Source organism: Hypanus sabinus, chromosome 7 (genome assembly GCF_030144855.1).
Source record: "Hypanus sabinus isolate sHypSab1 chromosome 7, sHypSab1.hap1, whole genome shotgun sequence".
Lineage (NCBI taxonomy): Eukaryota > Metazoa > Chordata > Chondrichthyes > Myliobatiformes > Dasyatidae > Hypanus > Hypanus sabinus.
Window position 1 is genome coordinate 136836580 of NC_082712.1, and position 24980 is coordinate 136861559.

Sequence of the window (24980 nt, forward strand, 5' to 3'; positions counted from 1 at the left end):
CTAACATCAGTAGTGGGGAAAATGCTAGAGTCCATTATTAAAGATGAAATAGTGGCATATCTAGATAGCAGTGATAGGATTGGGCTGAGCCAGCATGGATTTACCAAGGGCAAATCATGCTTGACTAATCTATTGGAGTTTTTCAAGGTTGTAACCAGGAAGTTAGACAAGGGAGATCCAGTGGATGCAGTGTACCTCGATTTTCAGAAGGCATTTGATAAGGTCCCACATAAGAGACTGGTGGGTAAAATCAGAGCTCATGGCATTTGGGGGGGGGGGAAGATATTGACATGGATATAAAACTGGTTGGCAGATAGAAAGCAAAGGGTAACAGTGAATGGGTGTTTCTCGGAATGGCAGGTGGTGTCTAGTGGGGTGCCACAGGGCTCGGTATTGAGACCACAGCTGTTTACGATTTACATCAACAATTTAGATGAAGGCATTGAGAATAACATCTACTCTCAAACACCTTGTATTCATGTTTCATTTATGTTTGCTTAAAATTAATAAAAAGATTTAAAAAGAAAAAAGAGAATAACATCAGCAAGTTTGCTGATGATACTAAGCTGGGTGGCAGTGTGACATGTGATGAGGATGTTAGGAGAATTCAGGGTGACTTGGATAGGCTGAGTGAGCGGGCAGATACTTGGCAGATGATGTTTAATGTGAATAAGTGTGAGGTTATCCACTTTGGGAGTAAGAACAGGAAGGCAGATTATTATCTGAGTGGTGTAGAGTTAGGTAAGGGAGAAATACAAAGAGATCAAGGAGACCTTGTTCATCAGTCACTGAAGGTCAATGAGCAAGTACAGCAGGCAGTGAAGAAGGCTAATGGAATGTTGGCCTTTATTACAAAGGGAATTGAGTACAAGAGCAAGGAAATCCTTTTGTATTTGTACAGGGCCCTGGTGAGACCACACCTGGAGTACTGTGTACAGTTTTGGTCTCCAAGGTTAAGGAAGGACATCCTGGCTGTAGAGGAAGTGCAGCATAGATTCACAAGGTTAATTCCTGGGATGTCCGGACTGTCTTACACAGAGAGGTTAGAGAGACTGGGCTTGTACATGCTGGAATTAAGGAGATTGAGAGGGGATCTGATTGCAACATATAAGATTATTAAGGGATTGGACAAGATAGAGGCAGGAAATATGTTCCAGATGCTGGGAGAGTCCAGTACCAGAGGGCATGGTTTGAGAATAAGGGGTAGGTCATCTAGGACAGAGTTAAGGAAAAACTTCTTCTCCCAGAGAGTTGTGGGGGTCTGGAATGCACTGCCTCGGAAGGTAGTGGAGGCCAATTCTCTGGATGCTTTCAAGAAGAAGCTAGATAGGCATCTTATGGATAGGGGAAATCAAGGGATATGGGGACAAGGCAGGAACCGGGTATTGATAGTACTTGATCAGCCATGATCTCAGAATGGCGGTGCAGGCTCGAAGGGCCGAAAGGTCTACTTCTGCACCTATTGTCTATCTCAGCCTACAAAAGCAGGCGTAGTAAATTCCTTTTTAATTTCACGTTTTTTGTCATTTTCAAGGAGCTAATGGATTTACACATCAAGGTTTCTGTCTATCAATGATCCTTAACCAGTGCCGTATTAACCTAGACGTAAAAGTAGCATAGGCTACGGGCCCCGCCCGCACTAAATGCTGCAGTCAGGTGAGATCGGCATTCTCACCGTATTCTCTCGACTGTTTGAGTGAGTTTTGGGTAAAGGATTCATTTGCACTTAAATAAATGACTTCAACCATCAGTCTTCCGTTCTTTCACAAAGTACTGTGGATTGAGTTTATAACAATGCATTTCCTAAAAGCTATGAACCCAGTTTCATTCTGACAATAAAATTTACTTTGCACTTTGAGTTTCGGGGAACTTCCTTTGACTCTGAGAACAAACTGAGACTGACAGCCCCAGCTCCCGGTAGCAGCCCGTCCTCAGACACACGTCCAGCCAATCAGTGAGTACCGCTGGGAGAACTATGTTCTCATTGGCAGCGGAGTGTCAGTGGGCAGGACGGTGAACGCTTGGACCCGGAGCGATCTGGGGAAAGGCCGGAGATTGGGAGTTGCACTTCGGGTAAAGGCTGTTACAGCAGCCGGGGTCTGTCACTCATGGTTACCAGCTGCGGCGGAGAACGCTCATTTCCAAAACTGAAAAGGATTAAAAATGAACGAAGGAGCACCACGGGCCAAAACAGATTGAACAATTTCACTCGAATGAGTATTGAACATGAATTTCTGTGTGAAATAGACATTTCCAGTATCATCAACAAATTTGCTCATGCTAAGTCTAGAAAATCTAACTTTTAAATTGTAGATTTGTTACTTTTGACATTTGAAATTGATACCTACATGTAAGTAATACTATTACTGAAGTGTCAGACACAATTTTATTATGGCTGCATAGCAGATGAAAAAATTGAATTACCTTACTATGCAAGTAAATAATTTATGTCTTAATACTTAAGGCATTTTTAAAAATTTAGGGCCGATTTATAGCAAATGCTACAGGCCCCATGCTAGCTTAACCTGGCCCTGTCCTTAACTCCCTTTCATTTACTCTGTGTTGAAGTTGACCCCTTCGAGTGTATGATCCTCATGCTTGTCTGAATTAAAGTCCATCTGTCACATTCCACCCAACTTTCCAGTTGATCCATGTCCCACAATGCAAGACAGTAAATCTGGTTTCAACAGCAAGTCTAACTATACTATAGGGTCAGGCCTGCACTAGAAGAATGAGAATGAGGGATGAAGAAGAAAAAAATAATTTAGCCAGTTACTGTGCCGTTTTCTACTATGTAACTTCAGGTGACTATTTGTATCAGCATGAGATCAAATCTTTGTATATATCCCAGGTACCTGATACAACAAAATATTTCAAATTTATTTGGCTGAAATGTTAAACTACACCTCAATCACTGTTTCACTTTTGACGAAATAGTTTTGCAGAGCCAAGTACATTCCATTTGTCAGCAATTTCACTTCACTGCCTCATATTGGCCATCAGATTGCAGTGAAGACATCAAATTTCACAAAAACCGTTATATAATTTAATGATATATAGTATGATATATATTTTTACCTCACAAATTCAAAATTTCTTTTTTCCTAAATATTAGTTCTTACAGCGATTCAATATCCAAGAAAAAATTGATAGCACGACAGCAATTAAATTTTATAGCATTTTGGTTATGTAAAATTGGCTATGTAAAGTAGAGGGGAAGAGTAGGAGAAAAAGACTGCTAATATTTGGTATTGCTATATTGTTCCAAGTCTCCAGCTCAAATCTCATCTGATATACTCATTCAATTTTAAATAAAAAACCAGAAAAAAATGACATTCCTTTTGGGAGGTATAGTACCAATAACCCAAATGTTTTGCTTCCAGCTCACATTACAGAAGTGATGCAGTACAGATTCTTCTGAAAACTACAGGCCAACCCTGGGGAAGAAACAAGTTTCATTTTTATGCATGTCCTTAAGTCGACTTTGTCCATAAATCAGAAAATACACAAAAATCACTTGATGTGCTAATCATAGATCTGTAGCATCAGAACAAATGGCATCAAAACCACATAAGAGTGATAAGAAAGAATAATTATTAAAAGATGAGAAAGAAGAAACCAGTTTTCTCATCCATAGGAATATGTATTCATATATGTTAGACTTCTGAATTTAAAATTATGGAAGTCATTCATACTTGGGGGTGTTGTGGATAGTCTGGAGGATTGTCAGATGTTACAGTGGGACATTGATATTTTGCAGAACTGGACTGAGAAGTGGCAGATGGACTTCAATCCAGTTAAGTGTGAAGTGGTTCATTTTAGTATGTTCAATTTGAAGACAGAATATAATATAAATTGTAAGACTCTTCATAGTGTGGAGGATCTGAGAGATCTCGGGGTCAGTGTCAATAGCACACTCAAAGCTGCTGCACAGGTTGACAGTGTTGTAAAGAAGGTGTATGGTGAGTTGGCATTCATCAACCATGGGATTGAGTTTGAGAGCCATGAGGTAATGTTACAGCTATACAAAGAGCTTGGTCAGATCCCACTTGGAGTACTATGTTCAGTTCTGGTCACTTCACCAAGGATGTGGATACTAAAGAGTGTACAGAGGAGATTTACAAGGATGTTGCCCGGATTGGAGGGCATGCCTTATAAGAATAGTCTGAGTGAACTTGGCCTTTTCTCCTTGGAGCAACGGAGGATGAGAGGTGACCTGATAGAGGTGTAAAAGATGATGAGGGGCATTGACCATGTGGATAGCCCAAGGCTTTTTCCCGGGGCTAAAATGGCTAACACGAGGGCGTATAGTTTTAAGGTGCTTGGAAATAGGTACTAAGAGGATGTCAAGGGTAGGTTTTTCCACACTGAGAGTGGAGGCTGCATGGAATGCAATCTCCACGGCAGTGGTATAAGCGGACACAACAGGATCCTTTAAGAGCATCTTAGGTTATCAAGCTTAGAAAAATGGAGGGCGACGCGCCAGGGAAATTCTAGGCGGTCTCTAGAGTAGGTACATGGTCGGCACAACATTGTGGGCCGAAGGGCCTGTAATGTGCAGTAAATATCTGTGTTCTATGTGGGTACCTGTAAATTAGGCATTCATAACCTGGAAATGGCCTGTGTTTGTCTTTTGAGTCTGGCACATTCAGTAATGTTACTACTATGAAAGTTAAGAGTTTAAATTGTATCAAGTCGGCTTGGGCTTGGATGATTGATGCGCTAGGCTTGAGCTTCGATGTTTGCTTAAAATAATTAAAAAGCATTCGATGGGATAGATAAATCAAGATTGAAAATAACTTTAAAATTAATGTCTGGCCATTCAGGTGATGTCAGGAAACACCTCATGTATAGTGAAGAATAACCATTCACCAAAAAGGCATTGAAGCTGAAGTGTAAAGAATATTTCAGAACTGCTACCAATAGTCCTTGGACCTCCAGAAAATAAATAAGTCTGGAAATGGAAAATATAGCAAATCTCAGTTAATGGTAACCAGAAACCTGTTGAAAGCCCTTTTTGATTCACTAAAGTTTGTCAGAGAAGGAATTACACATAAATTGATTGTGTGGGTTTCACACAAGCATAGAGCAACTCAAATAAGGATCAATTTCACTGTGTAGAAATGGCACAGTATCAGCATTCCCTTGGTGTCACAAGCATGAAAAGATATCCAATCACAAACAAGTGAAAATCTGCAGATGCTGAAAATCCAAGCAACACACACTAAATGCTGGAGGAATTCAGCTGGCCAGGCAGCATTTACAGAAAAGAGTAAACCGTCGACGTTTCAGACTGAGACCCTTCAGCAGGACTGGAGAAAATAGATGAGGAGTCAGAAGGTGTGGGGAGGGGCGAATAAAGAGCTGGGAAGTTGATTGGTGAAAGAGATACAGGGCTGGAGAAGGGGGAATCTAATAGGAGAGGACAGAAGGCCATGGAAGAAAGAAAAGTAAGAGAAGTACCAGAGGGAGATGAAAGGCAGGCAAGGAATAAGGTGAGAGAGGGAAAAGGGGATAGGGAGCCATAACGGGAAGTTCGAGAAATCAGTGTTTATGCATTTAGATCGGAGGCTACCCAGACGGAATCTAAGGTGTTACTACTCCAACCAGAGTTTGGCCTCATAGTGACAGCAGAGGAGACCATGGATTGACATGTTAGAATGGGAATGAGAAGTGGAATTAAATTGTGTGGCCACTGGGAGCTCCCGCTTTTTCTGTCGGACAGAGTGTAGGTGCTCGGCAAAGCAGTCTCCCAATCTATATTGGTTCTCACCGATATAGAGGAGGCCACACCAGGAGCACCGGACACAGTAGATCACCCCAACAGACTCACAGGCGAAGCATCGTCTCATCTGGAAAGACTTTTTGGGGCCCTGAATGGTGCTGAGGGAGGAGGTGTAGGGACAGATATAGTACTTGTCCGTCCCCTGACCACCTAACACTGACTACTCATCTTTTTTTCTCCAGTCCTGTTGACATGTCTAGGGCCAAAACGTCAACTGTACTCTTTGCCATAGATGCTGCCTAGCCTGCTGAGTTCCTCCAGCATTTTGTGTGTTTTGCGTGAAAAATATCCAGTCCTCGTTTCTTTTTAGTGTGGAAGAAAGGGACAAGAGAATATGAAATTACCTAATGTATGTGAAAAGCCCAAGTATCTATAGGCCATCCATAAAACATTAAATGCGGATAAGCCTTAATTATCCATGTGACCTTTACAAGCAAGTAATATTAAATTAGATGACACCATTGGAGCAAATCCTGAGACCCTACAACTGACCTTGTATTCCTCATGTCTTACCGATCTCCTGGGAAGGGGATTCAATGTAAACAACGATACCCACTTCGGTACCTGCCTCTAGACAATGACCTTGGGGGCACCCAAAATCGGGAGGGGTAAACATATAGAAATACTTCCATGCACTTAGAAATATGGAAACCGATATGAGAAACTAATTTGTGATTTAGTGGGAGATTCACTTTGTCCCGGAAGTCCATGCAGCATAACCCTCAAAGCCGAAGGCTGGATCACCGGATCAGACCGAGCCCCCGCCCCTCGTTTTACCTGAAAGTCGGAGCAGAGCCAAGACCGCGACCACCCGGGGTACGAGGCGCGGCAGAAATTTCCCGGCGCAGCCCATGGCCTCTCCACTTTTCTTCATTTCTCCGTGTGAACGCCGGGGCGGTGACGGACTCGCACTTCCTTTCTTTCACTTTCGCGAGGGCTTGGCGCTGCGCCTGGGCGGTCTCGCTGAGGGCAGAAACCCCCAACCCGAGTCGTGTTCCGCCACCATTTTCATCGTCGGCGGGCGAGAGAGCCGAGGCAACCTGGACGTCGACGAGCTTTCATCCCACCGGTCCAGGACTCTTACAACTCGGGATGCCGCGGAACGGTTGTCTGTGTTGCAATGAAAGCCGATCATGGCAGAAAGAGCAACAACTCCTGATCAGTGCCCTCCTCATTGGAATGTCTCCCATCGCCGCTCCACTCTCACCCGCTCCCTTTCTGTTCCCATTCCCTCCCCTCAGTGTCATCTCCCGCCTCCCCTCTACTTCATGACGTTATTTAATAAAATATTGATTTTTTTTTCAGCAAACCGATTGGTGACGTAAGATGCTGAGACCGGAAAAAATGGTAGATTTGTTTTTCTTGTCATATGGTCTGAGGTACACTGAAAGCACTTGTCTTGCATACCGTCCATACAAATCAATTCATCACAACAGTGCGAGATAAAACAACCTGAGCGTCTCACTTGGCATCTGTAAATGAAAGCAGACAGTCGACGTTCCGGATCGAGACCTATCATCTGGACTGTCCATTTCCCTCAGCTGATGATGCCTGATCTGCAGTATTCCTCCAACTGGAATACCTGTATACCAAGCTGCAGATACCAGCTTAAATTTGAAGGCTCTTGTCACCTGACCTGTTGAGTATTTCCAGTGTTTTCTGTTTTTATTTTAGTTTTCCATTGTCTGCAATTTTGCTTTAATTAAGATTTTCAGAGATTGTAACTATTTTGGTTTTAATTTTCCCAAATTCCCTGGAATCAAGAGAAGTTCCATTGGGTTGAGAAACAAAAATATCCAATTCGTTATTTCCAAAAGGGAGAGAGATGCAAAGACAGAAACTCTGGGCTAGCTTGACATCTGACACAGGGAAGTTATTAAATAGAGAAACTATTATTAAATGTTCCAGCACACCATGAGATAAATGCAGCAATTTTAAGAAAAGTCAGCATGTTTCTGTGAAAGGAAAATTATGTTCAACCAGTTCATTGGAATTCTTTGATCTCTGGATAATGAGGAATTATATGTTTTTATTTATCTCGAGATACAGTGGGGAGCTGGCCCTTCCGCCCAATGAGCTGTTCTGACCAGCAATCCACTGATTTAACCCCTACCCTAATCACGGGACAATTTACAATGAACTATTAATCTACTAACTCTTTGGCTGTAGGAGGAAAATGGAACACTAGAGGAAACCCATGCGCACTTGGGAAGAATATACAAGGTTTCTTGCAGAGGACACTGGAATTGAACTCAGAACCGGAATACAACTCAAAGCGGTAACAGTGTCCCGTGAGCTGCAATGCTACTCGATATACAATATTGTGCTTATACTTTCCAGGACACTTTTGAAGTGTTATTGTTGAAAATAAAAGATAATGATGCATGTGGTTATATTGACTTGGATGGAAGATTGGCTGGCTAACAGGAAAATGGGTAGACTATGTAACTAGGTATTTTTCTGTTTGGCAAGATACAGAGAGAGGAGTGTTACATGTATTTTTACTAAGGCCTCAGCTTTTCATATAACAGATGAAGGGACTAAAGGTGTGGTTGCTAAATTTGCTTCTGACACAAAGGCACAAACATCATTATAAAGAGGTGAAAAAGAGGCTATAAATTGATGCAGATAGATTAAGTGGTAATTATTAATCTGGCAAAGGGAGCACAATGTTAATATATTTAAATATCAGTATGAAAATAAGCATAATGACAGATTGCAGAGCTGAGGGATAAATATACTGGATGTGCATGAATCCCAACCAATTCATATCCAGTTGCAACAAATTCTGGAAAGCTTACAGAATATAATTTTTTATTAATAGAGGAAATTGCATACCAAAGTAGGGAGGTTATGTTTTAGCTAGATGATGCTTTAGTCATCTGGAGAACTTGTACAGTACTGGTCTCCTTACTTAGGGGAATATATTGATGGAAGCAGTTCAGACAAAACTTACTAAACTGATACTGGAATAAGAGGGTTGAAGAAAGGTTAGATCAGGGGTCAGCAACCTTTACCACTGAAAGAGCCACTTGGACCCGTTTCCCACAGAAAAGAAAACACTGGGAGCCGCAAAACCCGTTTGACATTTAAAATGAAATAACACTGCAGACAACGTTTTGTTTTGCCTTTATGCTATGTATAAACAAACTATAATATGTTGCATTTATGAAATTGATGAACTCCTGCAGAGAAAACGAAATTACATTTCTGCATGCAACAGAAACATTTTGAACTCCGAAAAAAAGACGTTAGGTTAAAGGTTACTTTTAAGTAAAATACTCAACGTCTATTTGAGTCCTTCTTGTATTTATGAAAAACGCCAAACTTAAATTTTCCGCCAGCAGCAAACCAAAAATAACGTCAGCCGGCTGTCAACCTGAAAAATAAAAGGACTATTTCACTGAACAATGAAAACATATGAATATACGTAAAATAATAGGCAATTAAAATATTTATCATACTTGTTCAGGTTGACTCACACCTGACAATGCAGTCGTATTCAGTAGGGATGGATCGATGCTTAGGGGAGTGACCGGGAAGGATAATGTGTTTTTTTCCTCTCTGAACTCACAGAAGCGTTTCCCAAACGATGTTTGCATTGCGATGATTGCAGAATGTAAATACTCCGAATTTATCATGTCGTGACATTGTTTGAACTCTCTCAAATTGGGCAAGTGAGACAATGTGCCTTTCTGTAAATCTCTGGCAAGCAACGTCAACTTGCGCTCGAATGCCAAAACATCCTCCAACATGTGCAGGGCTGTGCGTCCTTACCCCGTTGAAGAGCTGTGTTTAGCGTGTTCAGGTGCGCTGTCATGTCTACCATGAAGTGTAGCTTTTCCAGCCACTCTGGCTGTTCCAGCTCAGGAAAGTTGAGTCCTTTGCTGCCCAGGAAAGTTTTCACTTCTTCCAGACACGCGACAAAGCGTTTCAGCACCTCCCCTCTGGACAGCCAGCGATAAAAACACGTAGCGGTTGCTACACGCAGTCAGTAAACTGCAGTCAAAAATAGCTTTATTCGAACTAAACAGCCTTGCTTTTAAGCCTCCCTCAACCCGCCCCCCATGGGCGCGGATGCTGCAAAAGACACGTACTCACAAACCCCCGTAGGCTATCTCCCTTAGCCTGAACGCTGGCTAATTGTGAGCCCGTTCGGATGTGTCAGGAAATGGGTCGCCACAACATCTTATTTAGATTGTACAAGATCACCATAATCTTCAAATTTAGATTTACATTTCAAAAACTAACAAACTAACATAAAATACATTTTAATTAAATACTGACCATGTAGCGGTGTGCTACACGCAGCGCTAAAATTACGACATGGAGTCGGTAACTGCAGTCAAAGGAAAAAACCTTATTCGAAATCTTCAGCCTCACTTTTAAGCCTCCCTCAACCTGCCCCCCATGGCGCAGAGGCTCCAAAGCTCTGTGCTCGCAAACCCCCGTAGGCTATCTAATTGTGAGTCGGTTCGGATGTGCCAGGAAAAGGGTCGCCACAACCAATTATTTCCCAAAGTAACAGGGAGCCGCAGCACAGACGTAAAAGAGCCACATGTGGCTCCGGAGCCGCGGGTTGCCGACCCCCGGGTTAGATAATCTGAGATAGTATCTGCTGACACAAGAATGGGGGACTTCATTTAAAGAAAGAAAATCCTGAGGGTAGTCGTAGGATGAATAGAGGCTTCCTCATATGGAAGAATATAAACTATTATATAAATATAAACCCAGTTAAAAATAAAAGGATGGCTAAGGCCAGCTTGTACATGCTGGAAATGCAGCTTTATTTTGCATCCAAAGGCTGGGAATTCACCACTCCCTCAAAATTGCCAGTCTCTGGTTCTTTATGATAAATTCTACTCTATTGCTGCAAATTTTACAAAATGAAATAATGGGGCTAATATTGTCTTTGACTTCGACCATCAAACATTAGACAATCTGTCAGTGTCTGTCTCCATTTATCATTCATCTGCCCCAGTCTTTCAATTCCACCACTGCTTCCCTCCCCTACCTGGCACTACCTGCCTGTCATTTTACACCCCTCAGGTGCACCGATCACTTTGGAGTCCTTTCAGGCCACCTCCCTTACCCTCTCCATGCTGGACATCTCACCTCTCCATTCTGAAGCTTGGTGTAGGTTTCTGACAAAAAACATAGATAATTTCCTTCCTTCCACTGTGCCGAATTCCTCCAGCAGACTGTATGTTGTTGCTGATCCAGCATCTGCAGTCTCTTGTTTTTCCAATCTGCCACTGGGTGTCACTTTTTTTTTGCAATTTAAATGTTTCTTAAAAGTATGGCTAAAGTCTGGATTGACAACAATGTTGTATTTTAAGTATAATTAAAATTGATATAAACGATTGTATCATTAACTTGTAAGGAAAATGTATATGTACAAACAAGCTGGATGAACTCAGCAGGTCGGGCAGCATCCGTTGAAAGAAGAAGTCAACATTTCGAGTCGAGACCCTTGGTCAGGACTAAAGAAGGAGAGGTGAGGGAGGGGAAGCAGGGAGGGGATAGGCAGGAGAAGTGAAGAAGGAATCTTAGGGGAAAGCACTATGGGTAGTAGAAGAAGGCAGCATCATGAGAGGTGATAGGCAGCTAGAAGAGGAGACAGAGTGAAGGTGGGATGGGGGAAGAGAGAGGGAGGGAATTACCAGAAGTTGGAGAATTCGATGTTCATACCAAGGGGCTGGAGACTACCCAGACGGTGTATGAGATGTTGTTCCTCCAACCGAAGTTTGGCCTCATCATGGCAGTAGGGGAGGCCATGTATGGACATATCCGAATGGGAATGTGAAGCAGAGTTGAAGTGGGTGGGAACCGGGAGATCCTGTCTGTTGTGGCGGACGGAGCGTAGGTGCTCGACGAAGCGGTCCCCCAATCTGCGTCGAGTTTTGCCAATGTAGAGGAGGCTGCACCGGGTGCAATAAGTTACCCCAACAGACTCACAAGTTAAGTGTTGCCTTATCTGGAAGGACTGCTTGGGGCCCTGAATGGTGGTAAGAGATGAGGTGTAGGGACAGGTGTATCACTTGCGCTTGCAGGGATAAGTGCCAGGTGGGAGATCTGTGGGGAGGGACATGTGGACCAGGCAGTCACGGAGGGAATGTTCCCTGCGAAAAGCAGAGTGGGGTAGAGAGTGAAAAATGTCCTTAGTGGTGGGGTCCTGTTGAAGGTGGTGGAAGTTGCGGAGGATAATATGCTGGATCCGAAGACTGGTGGGATGATAGGTGAGGACAAGTGGGACACAGTCCCTGTTGTGGTGACGGGAGGATGGGGTGAGGGCCAAAGTGTGGGAAATGGAGGAGATACGGGTGAGGGCATCATTAATGACGGCAGAAGGGAAACCACGATTCTTAAAGAAAGAGGACATTTGGAATATCCTGGAACAGAAAGCCTCAGCCTTGGAGCAGATGTGGCCGAGACGGAGGAACTGGGAATAGGAATAGAATTTTTGCATTTGGCAGGTTGGGAAGAAGTATAATCAAGGTAGTTATGGGTGTCAGTGGGTTTATAATACAAGGAAAATGTATGATTTTTTAAAAAAAGAAAACACTTGTGCATAGTTTATTTTAATGATAACCAGATACTTGAAAGGTGCAATGCAAGAAAAACTTTCCCTGCTGCTTCCCATGCATTTGAGCCCCCAGTGTGTGGTAGCTAGAGCTGATAGTACATCAAAAATGATTTGCTACTTCAAGGCCCTTTTACCAGAGACTTCAAGGCCCCTTTATTCATGTCGTACATTCAGCATACCTCCCGAAGTTGACACTGCTTCACATAAAGTAATATTACATCAGATAAACAAGATTCAGGAAGTTTGAAACAGGTTAGAGTGGTGGAGATGTTTAGGAAAAGAATTTCAGATCTCAAGTTTACAACCCAGAGGCTCTGAGATCCACAATTAGGAAATGCTTTCTGAGGCTGGTTATGGCATGCAATGCATTAACTGCAGCCTCCTAGATAAACTTTACCCACTGCCAGATGCCATGTCCTTGGCCCTACATCACTAGAGCATTTCAATGGTAAACACCTACTTTAGACTATTGCTTATTGGTTACAATTCTTTCTTCTATACTATAATTCCAAGCTCACTCATCTCCAAACTTCAAGATCAGAGACACAACACCTTCTTAAACAACTGAAGCCTCAACTTCCTGACCAACAGACCGCAAGTGGTAAGGTTAGGCAGCGATGCCTCTGCCATGATCATCCTCAACACTCGCACACCACAGCCTGCTACTGTGTTCCCTGTACACTCATGATTGTGTGACCAGTTTATGGTCTAACTCCGTCTCTATTTATATACAGGCCTTGAACAACAGTCCAGTAGCATGCACCATGATCCATTTACGATCAGAACATCACAAGGTGAAAACAGGTGTGCACTCGTGCGCCTTCATAGTTTACGCAATGTGGCGAGAGAGCAATAGAGTGACTTGATCCTCATGATGAGGACCACTTACCTGAGGCGGACGCACCTGTTCAAGAATCTCCATCTGCTGCAACACTTCCAGGAACCTATATTAGATTGGATTGTTTATCTGTCCCACCACGGTGATATATCCATAGCCTAATAGCTTAGGGCAAGTGACTGAAGAGGCAAAATAATCCACTCACTTTGCCTGAGCATTCAGGTAGTCTACTCTGACCTTCATTAGATTTAGTGGAGTTTTTTTTTGGTAAGCTCTAATGTTGAAATTTCTGAATCTAGTCAAGACTTTCAAACATTGTGAGGACCATTTTTGAACTATATTCAAAACCTTTGATTTGCCGTTAAAGTACAGATGTTGGCTAGTAACACATTTCACTATATGATAAGGATTTATTTTCCTTTTTTCTTTCTTTACCAAACAGCTTTGATCTTGGTAGTGGGCGTAAATTCTTTTTTTGTATTATAGAATTATCACATTTCAGTAGTATGATTTAATTTACATGAATATAAGGTAATGAGATTGCAAGTGTGATGCAAATATAATGTATTTGGTATTATTTTACCTTTTTTGCCTTATATATCTTGTACTCTGTATTCTAATTAATAAAATTAATAAAAATATTGAAAAAGGAAAAAATCAGATTGCTCTTAAAGGAATTGGTGAAAAGGGGAGGAATACAGAGATAGAAAGAAATTGTTAAAAATAAAGCAAAAGCTTGTCATAATGTTGGCAGTTCTTTTCGATATTTATGTAAGGAGCATCAGTTACGTGCTATAGGTGAAATGAACTGAATTACTCAGTATCAGTGACTATAATTTCAATTCTATAGGGAAAAAGTGCCTCCCCAGTGCAAGGGTCAAGGATGTCTCTGAGCGGCTGCAGGACATTCTGGAATGGGAGGGTGAACAGCCAGTGGTCATGGTGTACATAGGTAGCAAAGATATAGGTAAAAGATGGGATGAGGTCCTACAAGGTGAATTTAGGGAGTTAGGAGATAAACTAAAAAGTAGGACCACAAAGGTAATAATCTCTGGATTACTACCAGTGCCATATGCTAGTCAGAATAGAAATAGGAGGATATTTCAGATGAATACGTGGCTTGAAAAATGGTGCAAGGGGGAGGGATTCAAATTTCTGGAGCATTGGAACCAGTTCTGGGGGAGGTGGGACCGGTATAAACAGGACGGTCTGCACCTGGGCTGGACTGGAACCAATGTCCTAGGGGGAGCGTTTGCTACTGCTGTTCAGGAGGATTTATACTAATGTGGCAGGGGGATGGGAACAAATGCAGAGAGACAGAGGGGTGTAAAATGGGAGTAGAAGCAAAAAGTAGTAAGGTGAAAAGTAAAAGTAGCAGGCAGGCAAATCCAGGGCAAAAAGCAAAAGGGCCACTTTTGAATATAATTGTATAAGGGCTAAGAGTGTTGTAAAAACAAGCCTGAAGGTTTTGTGTGTCAATGCGAGGAGCATTCGTAACAAGGTGGGTGAATTGAATGTGCAGATAGTTATTAATGAATATGATATAGTTCGGATCACAGAGACATGGCTCCAGGGTGACCAAGGATCGGAGCTCAACATCCAGGGATATTCAATAGTCAGGAGGGATAGACAGGAAAGAAAAGGAGGTGGGGTAGCATTGCTGGTTAGAGAGGAGATTAATGCAATAGAAAGGAAGGACATTAGCCTGGAGGATGTGGAATTGATATGGGTAGAGCTGCATAACACTAAGGGGCAGAAAACGCTGGTGGGAGTTGTGTACAGGCCACTTAACAGTAGTAGTGAGGTTGGGGATGGCATTAAACAGGAAATTAGAAATGCGTGCAATAAAGGAACAGTAGTTATAATGGGTGACTTCAATCTACATGTAGATTGGGTGAACCAAATTGGTAAGGGTGCTGAGGAAGAGGATTTCTTGGAATATATGCGGGATGGTTTTCTGAACCAACATGTCGAGGAACCAACTAGAGAGCAGGCCATTCTAGACTGGGTATTGGGCAATGAGGAAGGATTAGTTAGCACTCCTGTCGTGCGAGGCCCCTTGGGCAAGAGTGACCATAATATGGTGGAATTCTTCATTAAGATGGAGAGTGACATAGTTAATTCAGAAACAAAGGTTCTGAACTTAAAGAAGGGTAACTTTGAAGGCATGAGACATGAATTAGCTAAGATAGACTGGAAAATTATACTTAAAGGGTTGACGGTGAACATGCAATGGCAAACATTTAAAAATCGCATGGATGAACTACAACAATTGTTCATCTCAGTTTGGCAAAAGAATAAACCAGGGAAGGTAATGCACCCGTGGCTGACAAGGGAAATTAGGGATAGTATCAAGTCCAAAGAAGAAACATATAAATTAGCAAAAAAAAAGCAGTGCACATGAGGACTGGGAGAAATTCAGAGACCATCAGAGGAGGACAAAGGGCTTAATTAGGAAATGGAAAAAATATTATGAGAGAAAGCTGGCAGGGAACATAAAAACTGACTGTAAATGCTTTTATAGATATGTGAAAAGAAAAAGATTGGTCAAGACAAATGTAGGTCCCTTACAGTCAGAAACAAGTGAATTGATCATAGGGGACAAGGACATGGCAGACTAGTTGAATAACTACTTTGGTTCTGTCTTCACGAAGGAGGACATAAATAATCTTCCGAAAATAGTAGGGGACTAAGGGTCTAGTGAGATAGAGGAACTGAGGGAATGCATGTTAGTAGGGAAGTGGTGTTAGGTAAATTGAAGGGATTAAAGGCAGATAAGTCCCCACATCATGGTCTGCATCCCAGAGTGCTTAAGGAAGTAGCCTAAAAATAGTGGATGCACTAGTGATAATTTTTCAAAACTCCTTAGATTCTGGATTAGTTCCTGAGGATTGGAGGGTGGCTAATGTAACCCCACTTTTTAAAAAAGGAGGGAGAGAAAAACTGGGGAGTTATAGACCGGTGAGTCTGATATCGGTGGTGGGGAAAATGCTGGAGTCCGTTATCAAAGATGTGATAACAGCACATTTGGAAAGAGGTGAAATCATCGGACAAAGTCAGCATGGATTTGTGAAAGGAAAATCATGTCTTACGAATCTTATAAAATTTTTTTAAGATGTAACTAGTAGAGTGGATGGGGAGAGCCAGTGGATGTGGTATATTTAGATTTTCAAAAGGCTTTTGACAAGGTCCTACATAGGAGATTAGTGTGCAAACTTAAAGCACATGGTATTGGGGATATGGTATTGATGTGGATAGAGAATTGGTTGGCAGACAGGAAGCAAAGAGTGGGAGTAAATGGGACCTTTTCAGAATGGCAGGCAGTGACTAGTGGGGTACCGCAAAGCTCAGTGCTGGGACCCCAGTTGTTTACAATATATATTAATGATTTAGACGAGGGAATTAAATGCAGCATCTCCAAGTTTATGGATGACACGAAGCTGGGTGGCAGTGTTAGCTGTGAGGAGGATGCTAAGAGCATGCAAGGTGACTTGGATAGGTTAGGTGAGTGGGCAAATTCATGGCAGATGCAATTTAAGGTGGATAAATGTGAGGTTATCCACCTTGGTTGCAAGAACAGGAAAACATATTATTATCTGAACGGTGGCCGATTAGGAAAAGGGGAGGTGCAACGAGACTTGGGTGTCATTGTACACCAGTCATTGAAGGTGGGCATGCAGGTACAGCAGGCGGTGAAAAAGGCAAATGGTATGTTGGCATTCATAGCAAAAGGATTTGAGTACAGGAGCAGGGAGGTTCTACTGCAGTTGTACAAGGCCTTAGTGAGATTGCACCTGGAGTATTGTGTGCAGTTTTGCTCCCCTAATCTGAGGAAAGACATTCTTGCCATAGAGGAAGTACAAAGAAGGTTCACCAGATTGATTCCTGGGATGGCAGGACTTTCATATGATGAAACACTGGATTGACTAAGCTTATACTCACTGAAATTTCAAAGATTGAGGGGGGATCTTATTGAAATGTGTAAAATTCTAAAGGGATTGAACAGGCTAGATGCAGGAAGATTGTTTCCGATGTTGGGGAAGCCCAGAACGAGGGGTTACAATTTAAGGATAATGGGGAAGCCTTTAAGGACTGAGATGAGGAAAAACTTCTTCACAAAGAAAGTGGTGAATCTGTGGAATTCTCTGCCACAGGAAACAGTTGAGGCCAGTTCATTGGCTATATTTAAGAGGAAGTTAGATATGGCCCTGGTGGCTAAAGGGATCGGGGGTATGGAGAGAAAGCAGGTACAGGGTTCTGAGTTGGATGATCAGCCATGATCATACTGAATGGCGGTGCAGGCTTGAAGGGCCGAATGGCCTACTCCTGCACCTATTTTCTATGTTTCTACGTAGTGTTTTTTTCAAGAAGGGGAGATGTAGTGGTAGTTAATAGTAGTATTCCTATACCACTTCCACATGAGAGGAGTTCACATACTGAACAAGCTTGGATAACAAACATCAGTTGAGTATTCTACAGACTGTCGTCCTGGTGTGCTCTGCACTGTCCCTCAATAACAAACACAACAGGTCACACAGCATCTGGAGTTTTGTGAGTAGTTTTGTGTCTCTTATTTAAATGACCGCGAACGAAAAGATATGTTGCACTGGGGATAGTCCAGAGGAGGTTCATGAGAATATCCTGGGAGTGAATGAAAGGATTAACGCATGTGGAGCACTTGCTGGCACTAGACCCGTTTAAATGTTCAGAAGTTTAAATGAATGAGCGGAGAATATTGAAGTTCCAAATAGTGATGTGGATTGCATGGTTCATTAGAGTCATAGGACACTACAGCATAGAAACTGACTGGATGGGCCAAGGTTCTATGTCAAAACCTTAATCTACCTAGTCCCGTTGAACTGTCCCTGAACCGTAGCCCTCCATACCCATCATCCAAGTACCTATCCAAATTTCTTTTAGATGCTGAAATCAAACCCACATCCACGCCTTGTGCTGACAGCTCATTCCACACTCGTACAATCCTTTCTGTGAAGAAGTTCCCCCTCATGTTCCACTTAAAATATTTAACCTTTCACATTTAACACATGACCTCTAGTTGTCATCTCACATGATCACAGTGGAAAAGGTATGCTTGCATTTACCTTATTATACCTCTCACAATTTTCTATACCTCTATCAAATTTCCCTTCAATCATCTATGTTCTAGGGAATAAAGTTCCAGCCTATTCAACCTCTCTGTATAACTCAGGTCATCAAGTCCTGGAACATCCTTGTAAATTTTCTCTACACTCTTTCAATCTTAAAACTCCACACAATACTCCAAATCTGGTGTCTTATACAATTTCAACATAACATCCCAACTCCTGTACTCAAATACATTGATCTATGAAGGTAAAAGTCCCAAAAGCTTTCTTTATCACCCTATCTATTATGGATCAGTACTCCTCAGTGCCCTACTGCTCACCATGTAAAATCTACCCTAGCTACTCCTTCAAAAGTGATATACCTCACACTTTGGATGTACTGTGGAGAACATTCTGACAGGCTGCATCACTGTCTGGTATGGGGCAGGGGCTACTGCACAGGACCAAAAGAAGTGCAGAGGGTTGTAAATTTAGTCTGCTCCATCTTATGTACCAGCCTACAAAGTACCCAGGACAGCGATGTCTCAGAAAGTAAGCATCCATTATTAAGGACCTCCAGCACCCAGGGCATGCCATTTTTCTCTCTGTTACCATCATGTACAGAAGCCTAAAGGCACACATTCAGTGATTCAGGATCAGCTTCTTGCCCTCTGCCATCCAATGTCTAAATGGACATTGAACCCTTGAAAACTACCTCCCTTTTTAAATGTATATTATTTCTGAATTTTTGCATGATTTTTAATTGATTCAATAAATGTATACTGTATATTATTTATTTATTATTATTTTTTTCTTCTTCTATGTTATGTGTTGCATTGAACTGCTGCTGCTACATTAACAAATTTCACAACACATGCCGGTGATAATAAACCTCATTCTGATTCTGATTCTTGTTTGCTTTAATTCTTTCTGCCATTTCTCAACCACTTTTCCAAATGGGCCAAATCCTGCTGTAAACTTTGATAGTCTTCCTCACTTCCCAATCTTGATGTCATCCACAAATTTGCTGGTCTAGCTTACCATGTTACTATCCAGGTTATTGATATAGGTGTCAAACAACAAGGGGACCAGCACCGATCTCTGCAACACACCACTAGTCACGGGCTTCCAGTCAAAGAGGCAACCATCCACAACCACTCTCTGCCTTCCCCCATGAAGTTAATGTCTAATCTAATTTACTACCTCATCTTGAATGCAAAATGACTGAACCTTGTTGTCCAACCTCCCATTTCGGAACTTGTCAAAGGCCTTGCTAAAATCCATGTAGACAATATCCACTGACTTGCCTTCATCAACTTTCCTGGTAACTTCTTCGACAGACCTTATAATTGGTTAAGCACAACATACCACGCACAAAGCCATATTGACTATCCCTAATCAATCCCTGTCTATCCATATACTTATATATCCAGTCCCTTCTAATAACTTTCCATAACTTTACCACTAGTGAAGTCAGGCACACTGGCATATAATTTCCTGGCTTATGCTTAGAGCCTGTCCTAACAATGGAACAGCATTAGCTTTTATAAAATCCTCTGCCACCCAACTCATCACTAAGATGATTTCAATGTCTCCGTTAAGGCCCCTGCAGTTTTGGTACTAGTCTCCCTCAGGGTTCGAGGGAACACTTTGTCAGACCTTGGGGATTTATCCACCCTAATTTGCCTTACAGGGTGCATGACTTCACTACCACGTTTCTTCACTATTGACTCTCTGTCCATCTTCCAAGTAAATACAAAGACAGTGCAATAAAATCCATTTGAGATCTACTCTCTGTCTTTCGGCTTCACACATAGATTACAACTCCAGTCTTCCAGAGAACCAGTTTTGTCCATTGCTATCCTTTTGCTCTTAATATCTGTAGATGTTCTTAGGAATCTCCTTCCCTTTATCTGCTAGAGCAACCATGCCTTTTCATAGCCCTCTTGATTTCCTTCTTATGTGTTGTCTTGCATTTCTTGTCCTGAATTACCTCATTTGTTGTGACCTGCCTATACCTGCTATGCACCTCCTTTTTCTTAACCAGAACCTTAATATCTTTCAAAACAGGGTTCCCTAAATCTGTTATCCATGCTTTTTATTCTGACAGGAACATACAAACTCTATATTCTCAAAATTCACTTTTGAAGGCCCCCCACTTATCAAGTACACCTTTGCCAGGAAACAACGTGTCCCAGTCCACACTTGTCAGGTCCTTTCTGATACCATCAAAATTGGTCTTTAGATGATACCATCAAGATTTTGAACCTTAACCTGAGGACCAGATCAATCCTTTTCTATAATTACAACTTAACTCCTTTCATGACAAATCTCCAAAATCACAACTTTTAAACAAAGTAAATCTCATTCAATCACTTATCAAAGTCTTTGCAAAAATAATCAGTTCTGCCAGAAAATCAACTTCAGATCCATTGAATGAAAAATACACATATACATCCAACCGTTTTAAATACCCGACGTATTGAAACATTTCACGCCTGCTCTGATTCTTCGATCTTGGGTGGTTTGCCATCTTATTTCCTGGTTCATTGGATGAAATAGTGGGTCATCCACAGAATGTCAATTCACAATACTTGTGAATTGTGAAAAACCTGACCAAAACTCTTGGTATGATTTAACTGACCTAATTCCTGTTTACACTGTAGAGATTGTGGACACTACTCTCTACCAAACTTACCTCACTGCAGTTGTAGCTTCAATAAATCTTTTATCAATACCATCTCTCCCCCATGGGTTTCACACTGATGATTTCCCATAAGTAGGGTAGAGACACTAACTACTAATTCCACTTTTAACAGTTTTTATCTTTAGTTACTTTCTATAGTTTGCTGCATTTCTGTCACTTGTCCAAGCCTCGTTAGCAATGCCTAGTTCTTGCATAGCCCTTTTGTCAAGTTCTCTTTTTAAAAATTCAGTAAATCTCGTCTTCATCCCTCCACAGTTTTCTGACATTAGATCTTTGGGCTTAATTAACCTGAGTTACACTTATGTTTCCTGCAACAGCCTGTGGTCTCTCTACTAATTGCTCCTCTAAATCCCACAGACTGTTGGGTGGTTTACAATATAATCCCATTAACTTGGTCATACATTTCTTCTTCTTTAGGTCTACCCATAAGCCTTCACTAGAAAAGCTATCCAGCCTATCCTGTATCCTGTACCCAGCAGTATTCTGGGTGACTGTGTCCAGACAAAATGATGCCACAAAGATGGGCACTTCCTGCTAAGCAGTAGGTACTGGAATTGCAGCGCTCATGGCTAACACCCCCCACACCTTCGCAGGATAAGATGGTTGCTGCTATCTGGGGCACATGGTACTGCACAAATGCCACCTCAACAACCTGAATGAGCAGAAAGATCCTGGATGATAGTCTTTCCCCTGTACGGTACAATCAGGCTGTCCCAGGAACTGATACAATAGACAATAGACAGTAGGTGCAGGAGTAGGCCATTTGGCCGTTCTAGCCAGCACCTCCAGTCACTGTGATCATGGCTGATCATAAACAATCAGTATCCCGTTCCTGCCCTCTCCCCATATCCCTTGACCCTGCTATCTATAAGCGGTCTATCTAACTCTCTCTTGAAAGCATCCAGAGACTTGCCCTCCACTGCCTTCTGGGGCAGAGCATTCCACTTATCCACCACTCTCTGGGTGAAAAAGTTTTTCCGCATCTCTGTTGTAAATGGCCTACCCCTTATTCTTAAACTGTGGCCTCTAGTTCTGGACTCACCCATCAGCAGGAAAATGCTTCCTGCCTTCAGCGTGTCCAATCCCTTAATAATCTTATATGTTTCAATCAGATTCCCCCTCATCCTTCTAAATTCCAGTGTATACAAGCCCAGTCGCTCCAATCTTTCAACATATGACAGTCCTGCCATTCTGGGAATTAACCTTGTGAACCTATGCTGCACTCCCTCAATAGCAAGAATGTCCTTCCTCAAATTTGGAGACCAAAACTGCACACAATACTCCAGGTGGGGTCTCATCAGGGCCCTGTACAGCTGCAAAAGGACCTCTTTATTCCTATACTCAATTCCTCTTGTTATAAAGGCCAGCATGCCATTAGCTTTCTTCACTGCCTGCTGTACCTGCAGGCTTGTTTTCATTGACTGATGTATAAGAACACCTAGATCTCGTTTTACTTCCCCTTTTCCTAACGACTCCATTTAGATAGTAATCTACCTTCCTGTTCTTTCCACCAAAGTGGATAACCTCACACTTATCCACATTAAACTGCACCTGCCATACATTTGCCCACTCACCTAGTCTATCCAAGTCACCCTGCATTCTCATAACATCCTCCTGACATTTCACACTGCCACCCACCTTTGTGTCATTGGCAAATTTGCTAATGTTACTTTTAATCTCTTCATCTAAATCATTCGTCATAAATCTAAATCGGTCCCAGCACCGAACCTTGCGGTACCCCACTGATCTCATCCTGCCATTCCGAAAGGGACCCGTTAATCGCTACTCTTTGTTTCCTGTCAGCCAGCCAATTTTCAATCCATGTCAGTACTCTGCCCGCAATACCATGTGCCCTAATTTTGCCCACTAATCTCCTATGTGGGACTTTATCAAAGGCTTTCTGAAAGTCCAGGTACACTACATCCACTGGCTCCCCCTTGTCCATTTTCATAGCTACATCCTCAAAAAACTCCAGAAGATTAGTCAAGCATGATTTTCCCTTTGTAAATCCATGCTGACTCAGACTGATCCTTCTACTGCTATCCAAATGTGTTGTTATTTCCTCTTTTATAATTGACTCCAGCATCTTTCCCACCACTGACGTCCGGCTAACCGGTCTATAATTCACTGTTTTCTCTCTCCCTCCTTTCTTGAAATTGGGACAACATTAGCCACCCTCTAATCAGCAGGAACTGTTTCTGAATCTATGGAACATTGGAAAATGATTACCAATGCGTCCACGATTTCTAGAGCCACCTCCTTAAGTACCCTGGAATGCAGACTATCAGGTCCCGGGGACTTATCAGCCTTCAGACTCAGCAGTCTATCCAACACCGTTTCTTGCCTAATATAAATTTCCTTCAGTTCATCCATTACCCTAGTTCCTTTGGCCACTATTACATCTGGGATATTGTGTTTTCCCTAGTGAAGTCAGATCCAAAGTACCTGTTCAACTCATCTGCCATTTCCTTGTTCCCCATAATAAATTCACACGTTTCTGTCTTCAATGGCCCAATTTTGGTCTTAACTATTTTTTTTGCTACTTACTTTCGTAAAGAAGCTTTTACTATCCTCCTTTATATTCTTGGCTAGTTTATCTTCGTACCTCATTTTTTCTTGGCGTATTGCCTTTCTTGTTATCTTCTGTTGCTCTTTAAAAGCTTCCCAGTCCTCCAGTTTCCCACTCATCTTTGCTATGTTATACTTCTTCTCTTTTATTTTTATACTGGCCTTTACTTCCCTCATTAGCCACGGCCGCCCTGTACTCCCCTTAGGATCTTTCTTCCTCTTTGGAATGAACCAATCCTGCACCTTCTGCATTATTCCCAGAAATACCTGCCATTTTTGTTCCACTGTCTTCCCTGCTAGGGTATTGTTCCATTGAACTTTGGCCAGCTCCTCCCTCATAGCTCCATAGTTCCCTTTGTTCAACTGTAATACTGACACATCTGATTTTCCCTTCTTCTCAAAATGTAGGTTAAAATATATCATATTATGGTCACTATCTCCTAATGGCTCCTTTACCCTGAGGTCCCTGATCAAATCCGGTTCATTGCACAACACAAAATCTAGGATTGCCTTCTCCCTGGTAGGCTCCAGTACAAGCTGTTCTAAGAATCTATCTCGGAGGCACTCCACAAACTCCTTTTCTTGGGGTCCAGTACCATCCTGATTCTCCCAATCTACCTGAATGTTGAAATCCCCCATGACAACTGTATGATTACCTTTGCGACATGCCAATTTTAACTCTTCATTCAACTTACACCCTAAATCCAGACTACTGTTTGGGGGCCTGTAGATAACTCCCATTAGGGTCTTTCTACCCTTAGAATTTCTCAGTTCTATCCATACTGACTCTACATCCCCTGATTCTATGTCTCCCCTCGCAAGGGACTGAATATCATTCCTCACCAACAGAGCCACCCCACCCCCTCTGTTCGTCAGTCTGTCCTTTAGATAAGACGTATATCCTTGAATATTCATTTCCCAGGCCCTGTCCGCTTGAAGCCATGTCTCTGTTATCCCCACAACATTGTACTTGCCAATTTCCAACTGAGCCTCAAGCTCATCTACTTTATTCCTTATACTTCGTGCGTTCATATATAATACTTTTAATTCATATTCTTTTAACTCACTTTTCATATCACTTCCTATTTCACTTGGCCATACTATATGATCTCTTCTTGGGCTTTCTGCTCCATTGATTCTGTTGTGCTTTTTAACTTTTGCTATTTTCACTTTCCCTTTAACTCCATCTTTATATTTCCAGTTCACCCCTCCCCCACCCCCACTACTAAGTTTAAACACATCTGCGTTGCAGTGGCAAACCTGTCTGCCAGAATGCTGGTCTGTCGCCTATTAAAGTGCAACCCGTCTCTTCTGTACAATTCATCCCTACCCCAAAACAAACCCCAGTGGTCCAAGAATGTAAATCCATGCTTCCTGCACCAGTTCCTCAGCCACACATTCAGATCCATTAT

General features: G+C 42.1%; 1 protein-coding gene and 1 long non-coding RNA gene across 2 annotated transcripts in view; one reads left to right on the forward strand and one right to left on the reverse strand.

Moving 5' to 3' along the window:
- Positions 1–8428, reverse strand: part of LOC132397240 (uncharacterized) — a 45804-nt gene extending 37376 nt beyond the window's left edge. Inside the window, exon 1 of the mRNA XM_059975715.1 lies at positions 6563–8428. Within this exon, the coding sequence (XP_059831698.1) occupies positions 6563–6659 (97 nt within the window). The 5' untranslated portion in view covers positions 6660–8428. The remainder of the gene's footprint in view (positions 1–6562) is intronic.
- LOC132397241 (uncharacterized) lies at positions 7287–13816 on the forward strand. Its single transcript, XR_009513315.1, has 3 exons — positions 7287–7423; positions 7955–11282; positions 13106–13816. It is a non-coding gene; the product is annotated as an uncharacterized LOC132397241 (long non-coding RNA).
- Positions 13817–24980: the final 11164 nt, after the last annotated feature.